Consider the following 12,638-nt stretch of genomic DNA (forward strand, 5'->3'; position numbering starts at 1 on the left):
GATGTACCTTCGATCTAAAACAATATCGCGAAGTTGTGTTGGGCACCTGGCGTGATCAACACGCCTCGAAATCATTAATGCGCTATACCTCGGGCAAATTCTCGATAGCTTAGTACCGCGGAGACGAGGGGGGGCAGGTAATTTTTGGAGAGAGAAAGATACTCGAAATACACACGCTACTTAACAAAAGAAGTGAAGTAAAATCTTATATTTCACAATAGCAGTGATACAAAAACAAAAAAATAATGCAAAAGTCGCTCGTCGCGATTGTAAAATTAAACAGGAAATTACACATAACCTACACTATTCCTTACTCTACTGAGCTCGCGGCTCCCTAACTGAAATGTCACTTAATAATTACAAAATCTCCATACGCTATTCTCAATATGCAAATTCACCATTTCTTCTCCATAGCGATAATTGCTCGAAACCGAAACTAAAACTACATTCTCGACGGTGCGCTGTCGGGCTACCGAACAGACAGCGTCCTCAATCTCACCCGAGATCTCACCCGACTCGTAGCTTCGACGCGACCGCGAGCTGCCCTAAATCTAAACGTGACAACTTGACTTAACCTAAAGCTTATTTCAACTAAACCAATCCGCAACGCCACTATATTTCAGACGCAACCAAAACTCAATACTCGAACTTCTCGTCTCAACCGCTGCTCAACGCAACGGCAATTTCGACTATACATCACCTCAACTCGACTAAACACTATCTTAAACAAACGGCAACTTAACTAAGCGCAAGTACCCCTAAATGTAACCTCAACTAAACACAATCTCAAGGTAATACAACTCAATTCACATCATCTTGACTAAACGGGTACGGAACTAAGCGCAGGCGCAACTAAACCTAACTTCAACTATTCGCTATCGCAACGCATCCGAAATCAAACCTTCTCAAAATCCTCGAAAACGTTATTCGCTAATCCAAGCACTCCAATTCGGCACTGCCCGACCTACTCGAGAGGTGACAATGAAAAACCCGATAACGCGGCTCGACCCGGTACAGCGGAATTCGGCTATACTTGATTTGAAAAACGAGAGAGACTCAACTAAAACCCGTGACTCTACTCAACTTTCTCAAGAACTCAAAATTTACTGTACTCTAACACGCGTACTCAGGCTACGGTCATCAAGCAAAAGAATCGGCAAAAGAATTTCGAGTACTTTTCTACAACGCAAATCCAAAACGGCTATCCGTTACTTGGCAAGCCTTTTCGTAATTATGCTCGAAATTCAATCGCGGGGATAGAAGCAGCGCTTACCTTCTACATCCTTGCAACCCCCTTTCCATTCCCCTCGCGATTTTTGGGCGACTCCATTACTTCGCGAAACTCCCCAACATGTGACTACTTATCACGACCGCCAGAACTAGAGTGGTTTCAAAAAGCTACGACCTGCCGCAACACGGATCTCGATACGCCATCCCATACGTGACGTCATACCCACAAGAATACGCAATAATCGATTCGTCATTGATTTCGTCGATTGCGCAACTCGACGCGCACCTTTAATAGCAATAGATCGCATTCTCGTCCTCCGCGCAGCTCCATGTGGTCTTGGTGGTGAGCGTGGTGCTTCCTCATCGCTAGTCGGTCCGTCGCAACTTCGCTAGTCAATTGTTGGCGGGGGAAGGGGAAGAGGCTGCGGCGCGCCGGCCGCCAGCGGGAATCGCATCCACCTTGGATTCCCGCGATGCGGGGATCTGCGTCGGCTCGCCCTCCGCAGCCTCGACATTCTTCCTTCGCAATTGTCGCTAGTCCATCAATCCACAATTTCCTCGAATTTGGTGCCGACTTCTTGCCTGATGCCTTTGTAGCTCGAAAAATAAAAAAAACAAAAAACCTGAAATATCTTACACTATTCGCTAAGGTGTCCCCTCTCGTAGTTTCGGATGCGTGACTCTAGTCCAGGCGCTCTTTTGCAAAGACTTCGTGACGCAATTTCGGAAATTCCTAAATCTTAGTTCCGCCCAGGGTTCAAGGAGCCCCTTGTAACGGGCATCTAAAATGCTACGTTACAGTACATTCGGTGAGGAATGTGTGCAGAATGTACTAGCGCAACATTCTGGGTATGACCGAGGTACAGACTGATTCGGATCTGTCTGGTTTGTACATATCATGCACGTGATATGTACATTCGCCAAAGAATGTAGGCAGAATGTACAAGCGCAACATTCTGGATATGTGCGTGTGACAATCTGACTGTGGTATACACATTTTGTATGTTCATTGGATGAACATTGAACATTCATATCCGTATATGTATGCACTGTATCTTCTACCTATACATATACATGAGACGTACCTGACGTTTTTGTCATATTACGAACACGTGATGTATATACATGGATCATCGTATGCTATGTGGGAATGCGCAGGGATTGAAGTACTTGATCTATTATATGCAAGAGAAAATAATAACGGACCAGTTTTTTTTTGGCCGACTGAAGATATTCGAAAAAGTGAAAGGTAAAAATATTACCGATTAAAAATAAGTAGAATTACCTGCACATAAAAAAATAATAATAATAATAAATAAAGGAGAACTTGCAAGTGTAAATAATTTATAACTCGTCTCAAAAACTTTGGGTTGATTATATACACATATAACATGAATAGGTGGTTAAAAAATGTGTATAACCAATATATTAGTACACGATTTGACATAAATTTTAACACTTAATTACAACGGTATAATTTTACAGCATACAATAATTAATAGTATACAATAATTGATCACATACAATAATTAATTATCCTGAAACTATAATACTTAACACTTATAGACATGTACATATAAGCGTTTTAATTCCTGTATTTTGTACAAAACACACAGCGATCAGTTACATATAATTACCATTCATTTTGTGGTTTCATTCAAATTTTTTTTATCCTTCTTTAAATTATGTCTTCATTCATAATGCCTTTTCTGATCGTTCCCTCGAAACTTGTCATGTACAATACTTTGCGCGAATCGATAATGCATGCGTCACATGAGCTAGTCGTACAATCATTGGTCGTTATTGCCGTGTATATATGGTATAATATATACGGTGAAATATACATTATATGTAATGTGTACATTATATATTGTATAAGGTATATGTAGCTATGGTAGAGCGATAATAAAATTTTATAAAAATTTTCATGATACATAATACATTACAATATAATGTTATTGAGCCACACGATTTGTAATCACGTTTGTAACTAGTCGCCTGGGTGTGTAATGTATACATACATACATAGTACATATATGTATTTCTTATATAAACATGTGTATTTATCTCATTTTATATTTGAAATATGTAATCCTTATAAACTTTGGGTTCATGATAATCACGTAAATGGCGTATAGTCTGTTGAAAAATTTCATTAAAAAAATGTTTATTACAAAAACTGAGTTGAAATTTATGTGAACAAGTTAACAGAAAAAACGTATATTCAAATAAACAGAGTATGCCCGATAATAACTTCAGAACAATCCGTTTATTCGCCATTTGTGAAAAAATAATTCACGAACTTAATGAGTCTCAATGCATCAAAATTGGATGAAAAGTATATTCAAAACCTTAATTGAAATCATGCTGCACTATAATTGCTTAAAAATGTATATTATTGATTTGTTTTAATTGAGATTTGTAGATCTCTTTTTTATAACCTTAAGCGGGAAGTTTTCAATTAGATTCAACTTAATTAACTATAATCACAGCTTTTAAGACTGTTTGGTGAATTTTTGTTTTTTGTTTCAACATTTTCTTCTTACCTTCAAAGTTCACGTTGATGCATCTGTAATCACAGGATGAGACACACTGCATACAATGTATTGCAGTGTAACACTGATTTCAGTTGCATCTAAAGTTTCTGTCTTAGAGACAATTTGAATTTTATTTTGGTTTTCAAATTGGTGGGGAAAAAATTGGTAAAAACAATTTTGAGTCCACGATGTTTGGAAATAACTACCAAAATCTAAAAATCGATACTCGAAGTAGAAAAATATTTACATGGAGGAGCACAGCTGCTATAGAGATTATAAGAAATGTGAAAAAGTATTGCGGGATCGAAATTTTGTAGCTTGATTCCCAATATTCTTGGTCCGTTGTACTGTATTTCCATTCTTTTCCTTTGATTTTATTTATATATACATTATATACATGTATATAATGTATATTATAGTGTGTGCGCGCGCGCGAGTATAGCTGTGTGTGTGTGTATTCCTGTATTTTACTTAATAATTATTAGATGATATTTTGTGTAACCCGTTAATTCGGGATTAGGTATACATTGAGAATTCAGGTTTTGAAATCATAAATTCGAAGCGTTTCAGGTATCAATGTTTGTAGATTGGGTGGTGTCACGTGTCGGTCGCGTATAATTTTCCTCTGCCCTCTTTGCTATCGTGGATATGTTGCTGAATCCATATGTATACTTGTCGTCCATGCTGTGAGAATAATTATATTACATGTATAATACATTACACAATTGAAATAATACAAGCATTTAATTATCGAATGCAAATATTACCAGGCAATAAATACATACAGTGCCACCTCGTTATATCGCAGTTATTGGGACTGTAGAGAAGGGGAACCGCGATATGAATACCTACCTCGCCTACCTCGCGCTATGCTGTCATTGTAGACCCGCTCACTGCTCACTCACGCATAGTCGCGTAGTATAGATGGAGCTGCATAGTGGTATAAAGAGTTAGCTTATTACGTACGAGTGGCTGGTGCAGGAATGAGCCTTGAAGAGAAATTTACCAACAGCTAAGGTAATGTTTGAAAAGGTATAGGGGGAGTTCCATACGAAATGTGCAATTGATTGTCCACACCCCTTCCGATTTGTCTGAAACTTGGTCTAGTCAATTAATGGGTTGTAAAAAAAATTCCCCTAAATAATAAGAATTCTACCTTTTACAAGTTGCGAGTTACACCAAATCCAAATTTTGTAATTATTTTTTTTACATCGCTGTAGCTCCCAAACTGTACGTCCGGGCCAAAAAATCAAGTGGGACAAAAGTTGTGTAATTTTATGTACTTTTGATGGTTTTGCGGGACAAAGTCTATTTCGAGTTCCAGGTAAAAAAAATCTGAAAAACGTGATTTTAAGCTCGTTCCCCAACTATTTTTCGGCTCAAAGTTTCATCATAAAATGCGGCTATTTTTTCCGCAAATTTTCGTAAAAAAAAGTCACGTAACTCAACTGGTTAAAAAGATATGAAGGTTTTTTTGAATCTAAAGGTTAAAGGTTTCTTTCACGCATGCGATTGCGACAACTATCGCGCGACGAAGCGACGCTGACGACAAGAATCTCGTCACGTGTATAAAATATATCCGTTCGACGATGTAGTTTGGACTTCTGATAATCATAAATATATTGGTCACTTCCATCAAGTGGCTAGAATTGAAAATTTATATCATAAATCTACTTGAAAATCTACTAACCTTTTCCATGTGCGTCGTGTTTTCTACCGTTTGCAGGCTTCGTCGCATGCTAGATAGAATTGTATAGCACGAAAATTCATCTCGGATCTACTTTCGAGCGACAAAAAATACTCCACATGAGACAAAAGTACGCGTACTCCCCGTCAATATCTGACCAATTGGCCAATCAGCGCATTTCCGCCGCGCGACAGTTGTCGCAGTCGCATGCATGAAAGAAACCTTTAAATCTTTAGACTCAAAAAAACCTTCATATCTTTTTAACCAGTTGAGTCCCGTGACTTTTTTTTTAGGAAAATTTGCGGAAAAAATAGCCGCATTTTATGATGAAACTTTGAGCCGAAAAATAGTTGGGGAACGAGCTTAAAATCACGTTTTTCCGATTTCTTTTTACCTCGAACTCGAAATAGACTTTGTCCCGCAAAACCATCAAAAAGTACATAAAATTACACAACTTTTGTCCTACATGATTTTGTGGCCCGGACGTACAGTTTGGGAGCTACGGCGATGTGAAAAAAATAATTACAAGTTTTGGATTTGGTGTAACTCGCAAGTTGTAAAAGATAAAATTTTTATCATTTAGGGGAATTTTTTTTACAACCCATTAATTGACTAGACCAAGTTTGAGACAAATCGGAAGGGGTGTGGACAATCAATTGCACATTACGTATGGAACTCCCCTTAGACAAGTCATGCTGCCCCAGCTACCCAAGATTCCTTGTTCTTTATTCACTGCGTGATTTAGTTGTACTCTTGACTTACGTAGTCTAATGTATATGAATCCTGGAAATCTGCTGATCAGCCCCTCAGTTCTTCTCGTTCAGTTCATCCAAATTCTAAGAGTTTTTTAAGTTTTTGGTCCAGGCAACCATCACTATGCATGACTGAAATAATTATTTATAACAACATTTGGGTTTAATATAAATTTATTTAAACAATCTCGTTCAAGTTCTCAATAGTTAGGTTTACAATTGTTATACAAACTGTTACTAAGTCTTGGAGATTCAGAGTTAAATTATTCTACGACTTGATTCTATGTTTCCTGTAAATTTCTGATCTGTACTATTCGGTGCTTAAATCTCTTCTCTAAGAATTCTGAAATTGTACTCTATCCTGTGCTTGAACCGTGGTTGAATTGGTGGAAAAGTAGGAAGAGTTCAAAAGAGTCGCGGTTTCTTGTGGGATTAGAATGATTGGCCCGGGCTGATTAATACTTGGGGGTAAGGTTTTTGATTAGTGATTAATATGAATAAAGACAGCGGTGACGCACAGATTAGTCACATCGCCTTAAAACAAAGGCGCTCTCCCTAGTTCTAAGAATAAGGGCTTATCTGTCTCTGAGCTATCCATGATTTCTCATCGCACGTTTCTTGTGTTTAGTCTGCGAAGTTATCTGAATTGAATGATAAGTTTGAAATCTATTGCAAGTGTTTATCACTTCGAGTTATTTCAAATGAGATCGTAAATGAAGGGTTTTATGTGAAAGCTAATGTGAAAGATATAATGGTCAATTGTGAAAATTATGGTAAGAGTGCGTAAGGTTCTCTTATAATAACTGCAGGTTGGTAAGGGTAGGGTGCAGAGAGGACGCCGCAGTAGTTATCGACTGGGACGTAACAGCGCGATTCCTGTGCCATATACATATATTATTTGTAGGAGATGGCTGAAATTCTATCGAACCGTTCCCTCGCCTCTCATCGTTATTTCAGCCGCAAAACTATCAGTTCTAATTTCAAAAACTATCAACTGTTTCGCAAAATTGGAAATGTATTTTTTTTTTAAATAAATTTTATGAATGCATTTCGTAACGAGTACATAGGCATTCTTTGAAAATTCTGCAACTTTTATCCGAAGCCCTTTTAGTTAAGGTAGGGGGCAGGCATTTTCCAGAGTCATCGTGCAGTATAAATTTAAACTCTAGTGAGCTCAGCTGACCAAAGCCGCGTATTGAATCTTAGGTAACCAGGGCATTTATACCTTCCTAAATATTACCTCCTCAACCCCGATATACCGAGGCGCCATATAACGATGTGGCAGTGTTAATGTAATTTCCTTACGCCTCCGCTGAAAAAGGGGTGAAACTAGCTACAACATATTACAAAAGTTAGGAAAGTAAATTATTATACACAAAAAAATAATGGTTATCATTTTCCAACGGGTGCATCACTCTATTTCAGAAAATATAGATACACATATTACTGTTTTCAGAAAAACTGGGTCTTATTATCTACTAAAAGTTGTCCAAGAATTCGAAACGCGTAAAATTGGTTTTTGAATAAATTTGAGCGTTAATGAATCTAATTGTCTTTGTGTACTCTATTATTGTACAACTTATTTTGAAAAGTACCAATTCAGATAAGAATGGGGTTTCCTAAAAGTTAACGAAATATCACACCTTTCAAAAAATCTGGAGAAAGTCCGGGAACAAACTGATCAAACATCGTAATTCAGTCAAAACTTATATGTTGATTCGGAAATTGTTTGCACTTCTAAATTTCGATAACCCAACTGTTGATGAAAAATGAAAGATGTCTCTATGCAAGGTCCAAACGTTGCAATTTCAAACGATTCTGAATTTCAGCCCATATATTGTAGATTCACAACTGAAATAACTTATTGTTAGCTTAGTTCTAACGGGGTCAAGAGACAATGTCGAGGAAAATATTTGACAGCTATCACTAGAAAGTTTTTTTGAAATTATAGCACAGCGGATACAAAAGTTTTAAGCACTTGGATTTATTAAAACAAATGACCTGTAAAAAATTCTATAACGTTTGGAAGGTTATCTGACCTCACGTTACTCCGTGTTCACCATAAGCCAATGTACCTACGGTCATTATAGAAACACGTGATGCCACTCGCCTCAGCCTTAGCAAAGCCGTTTTCAAACACGCCCGGAAAAGTGCTCAAATTAGATATTTTTCTCGCATAAAACTATTTATAGTAAGTTCAAGTATAGTAGTTCCATGAAATAAAATATCTTAAAGTGTTCATCTCATCTTCAGCTCATCTTCTTATAATGTGGAAAAGTTCAATTGTCTGAAGTGAACATATGAAGTATTGAATTTTAGATTATTAAATAAAGAAGCAGGAATTGGAGTGACTATAGAATTCGAACTTCTCACATATAGGGCAATGTCTGATTGACTGGAAAAGTTCAATCCAACAATTTTTCCGATCCAAATTTTTTGCAAATATGAACTTAAAATTATGTTGTTTATGCGAATTCAAAGTAACAGGCATGAGCATATGAAAGGTTTTTAAGAGATCTTTAGGTTCGAAGACTAAAACTTTGGCGACATAACTTCTATAATAGTTGAATTTAATAAAAATCAGCGAAGTTGCATCATTTTAGGTGAGAGATTGAGGATGAATGGATTGTTAGAATCTGAAACTAAAATCAGAGGAAAAAAGACAAAACCGTTTACAAACTTTTAAGCAATATTAATTGCAAGAATGATATAAACTCAAATGACACAATATCTATTCTATGCAGCAGAAATATATCTAATAAAATTCGAATGACACAAGCTAGCATATCAACCATTTGAGAAAAGGTTTTATATGCTTGAAATGTTCAAATTGATTGAAATCTGGTATTTGTAAGTCGATTCCAATGTTGTTTGAGTTTATTTTGTACATCATAGAGATATTCATAAATCACCTGAAGGAAGTCTTTACAAATAGTCATTATCTCCGAAATTGACAAAATAGATTTGCGTAGGTACGGTACAATAGATGTTCGTTAACAATTATATTTGTGCATTATAACTATATTATGAAACAAGACAAGACATCTTAAACATTTTGAGATAACTTGTGAAGATCTAGTCAAACGGTAGAATAAGCCCAAACAAATTGAGATTAGTTTGAAAGCACTCGTGTTTAGTCGGTTTAAATGTATGATTACAAAACTTATTCTCGAATTGTAGATATTAATCTTTGCTACTTTTTTCAGTTCCTGACTCAAGACAAGGGTTGAACGCACTGAGCTTTTGCAAGAAGACTGGATCCAATGTACCTAGTGAGTGTTTAGGACGGGCGTATGAATCCTGTACATCCTATGAAGGCGTAGAATATTTTTTTACATAATTCTTAAGTCAATTGAATAATTGAATGGTCTTGTTCGGGTATCCGTTTTGCCCAGGTAATTTCTATCGTGTCTCGATCACCATAATATTTTCTTTGTTCAAAATTTAAAACTTGTTTATATTTTTTGAAACATGTTGACATAAAAGTTGTTGAAAGAACAGTAGTTATAAATAAAAAAATTTCAAAAATATCGAAAGCGACACCCACTTTCCAAAACATGATTTAAAATTTCAAACTCAAAAATCTTAATCAGAAACACTTTAAATATTTCTTTTATATTTTTTTCTGTAAAGACCATCTAAAAACAAAGATTTGAAAAAAAAGAAACTTATTTGGACCATTATTAAGAAAGTTATGAACAAAAAACCAAACAAAGAGCGATTTTGTGGAAAATTTGGTATTTCTTTTAACAAGTAATAAATCCTAATAAGTAAAAAAACCTCAAAATTCACCAGAAAGACTCTTATTAGCGGTACTAAAAAGTATCAAAAAATTGAGGAAATCAAAAATCAAAATTTTTCAAACCGTTCGATTTGACGTGGAATGCTCCTTGTATAGTATCTTATACCTGATTTCTTTCAAAAATAGATATTAAAATGCGTATTTACCAATGTTTCTAGTCGATTAGAATTTTTCTCAGTGAAAAGATGTATCCTCTGAAGAATGATGACAAAAGTTTGGGATAATTATTGCAGTATATGAGGTATTCCACGCCATTTCACCTAATCGGTGAAGGTCACCGACGCCGATCTTGGTGTCAATTTTTTTCGCAATTCGTCTATCGAAAAAAAAGAACACGTGTTCGACCATTTTTCGATTAGGCCACCTGTGTCGATTTTATGAATTTTCCGATTTTTCAACTTTTTCGAAACAGACTCTTTTCAACTGGCTCTATCTTCAAGAGCTTTCATTCTTTTCAAAAAATGATACAAGTATAAAATGTGTCAATAAGTCCAAGCTTCCTGAAAAAAAAATTTGAAAATTTTTCCAACCACATAATTCTAAAATTTTTTCGAAAAAACAAAACATCAAAATTTTTTGAATTGCGACACCTTCGATTTTCCTGAAACTTTTTACTTGCATTCGACCAGTTACAATCAAGTTTTCCTCCAAAGGAAATTATGGACTTCCGATTCGTTCGGGAGTTACACCATCATAAGTGCCGAAAAATTGAAAATATTTTACGGAAATCAATCTTAACTTCGATCAGACAAGTTTTCATGTTATAAAAATACATGTTTGCTGAAAAAAAAAAACTTTTCGGAATATCCCAAACAATATAAATAAAAACGAGATCACAATTTTTCTTTTCTATGCCAAATATATTTTCAGGTAGAAAATTTCTAAATATAAATACAATTTTGTATTTATATTTGAAAATTTTCTTGAATTTTTTTTTTCAGCAAACATGTATTTTTATAACATGAAAATTTGTCTGATCGAAATAAAGATTGATTTCCGTAAAATATTTCCAATTTTTCGGCACTTACGAAGGTGTAACTCCTGAACGAATCGGAAGTCCATAATTTCCTTTGGAGGAAAACTTGATTGTAACTGGTCGAATGCAAGTAAAAAGTTTCAGGAAAATCGAAGGTGTTGCAATTCAAAAAATTTTGATTTTTTTTTTTCGAAAAAATTTTAGAATTATGTGGTTGGAAAAAATTTCAAATTTTTTTTTCAGGAAGCTCGGACTTATTGACACATTTTATACTTGTATCATTTTTTGAAAAGAATGAAAGCTCTTGAAGATAGAGCCAGTTGAAAAATGTCTGTTTCGAAAAAGTTGAAAAATCGGAAAATTCATAAAATCGACACAGGTGGCCTAATCGAAAAATGGTCGAACACGTGTTCTTTTTTTTCGATAGACGAATTGCGAAAAAAATTGACACCAAGATCGGCGTCGGTGACCTTCACCGATTAGGTGAAATGGTGTGGACTACCTCATATGTATAACATAATCAGCTAAATGATTATAACTGGATCACTACAGAAAAAATTTGAAGCTGTCATAATGTTTGTTTTCTTTACAATTAAGGCTTTGAAAAGAAAAAAGAAAGAAGTCCAATCAATGTCTATATTGATTGTATTCACAGATAAACTAGGTGAGAGGACGAACATTTTTGGAGTCAACATTTTTCATTTACTTTACTGTCTAGACGAGTTAGCGTAAGTCCAGTCGAGATGTTCTATTAGGAGGGATGACCGACCACTGATATTCCCTAGAAAACAAGTCAGATGTCACCATTAAAATTATATTTTGTTATTTCTCTTTTGAATGGAACACGATCATCTACAAACCGTAACAAATACCGTTTCTTTGGAAAATACCATCTTTTTGCTGGTGGGTACCAGAAATATGCACGCCGTTATAACCTTATGTGTTATTTACAGTATGACTCCCACTAATGATGAATATGAGTGAACTATGAACCTAAAAAAATGGAGTTAAATAGTTTAAGTTTTTGTACAATCGATTCCAGCTACAATAACGATTATATGATAGCAGGAGGCATGAAGAAACTATTTCACCCGTACCGTATTTTTTGTCATTATGTGCAATTGAGAAAATTTAAAATAACTACTATCACACTGTTCAATACTCAATAGTTGCTGTAACAAATGAGTATAACAAATGTTGTGATTTTGCCAATGAACGATTTTTCATTGCATTTTCCGCTAAAAGGTGACATTGTTACCGGATTTTTCTTAGTAGAACAACGATAATCTCTCATTTTTGAGAGTACTTTTTCCCATTCAGAAATGACTTTTTTCCCTAAACGTTCAACCGCAATTCAAATTTTCATGGGGACTTGACACAAGGCAAACATAATGAACCAAAAAATTCGCAATTGTTGAGTGTGAATTGAGCCCTTAGAAACCAGGTTTCACACAACCAAAAATATGCGTGCTTAATTTTTTTACCCACTTTACTATCCACCCGGTTTCTCTGTCAAATTGACTTATATCGCATAGTAGGAATGTTGTTTTATTCGCGTTCACCATCATTGACACAAATAACAATGCTGAAGATTTTTTGGAAGTTTTTTTCCTTTTCCTACCTTCTAATTCAGATTCCATAGCCCATTCATCCT

General features: G+C 35.4%; 2 protein-coding genes across 8 annotated transcripts in view; one reads left to right on the forward strand and one right to left on the reverse strand.

The window, feature by feature from the left end:
- The window catches only part of LOC107218349 (zinc finger protein 569), a 125,292-nt gene extending 113,531 nt beyond the window's left edge, over window positions 1-11,761 (forward strand). The window contains exons 9-10 of the mRNA XM_046746080.1: window positions 9,413-9,478; window positions 11,640-11,761. Of these exons, the coding sequence (XP_046602036.1) occupies window positions 9,413-9,478; window positions 11,640-11,716 (143 nt within the window). The 3' untranslated portion in view covers window positions 11,717-11,761. The remainder of the gene's footprint in view (window positions 1-9,412; window positions 9,479-11,639) is intronic.
- LOC107216665 (GTP-binding protein Di-Ras2) overlaps window positions 2,649-12,638 on the reverse strand; it is a 432,275-nt gene continuing 422,285 nt past the window's right edge. For all 7 annotated transcript variants that reach the window (XM_046746087.1, XM_046746085.1, XM_046746086.1 and 4 more), the window contains one exon: window positions 2,649-4,451. The gene's annotated coding sequence lies outside the window, so the exon portion shown is untranslated. The remainder of the gene's footprint in view (window positions 4,452-12,638) is intronic.

Source organism: Neodiprion lecontei, chromosome 7 (genome assembly GCF_021901455.1).
Source record: "Neodiprion lecontei isolate iyNeoLeco1 chromosome 7, iyNeoLeco1.1, whole genome shotgun sequence".
NCBI lineage: Eukaryota > Metazoa > Arthropoda > Insecta > Hymenoptera > Diprionidae > Neodiprion > Neodiprion lecontei.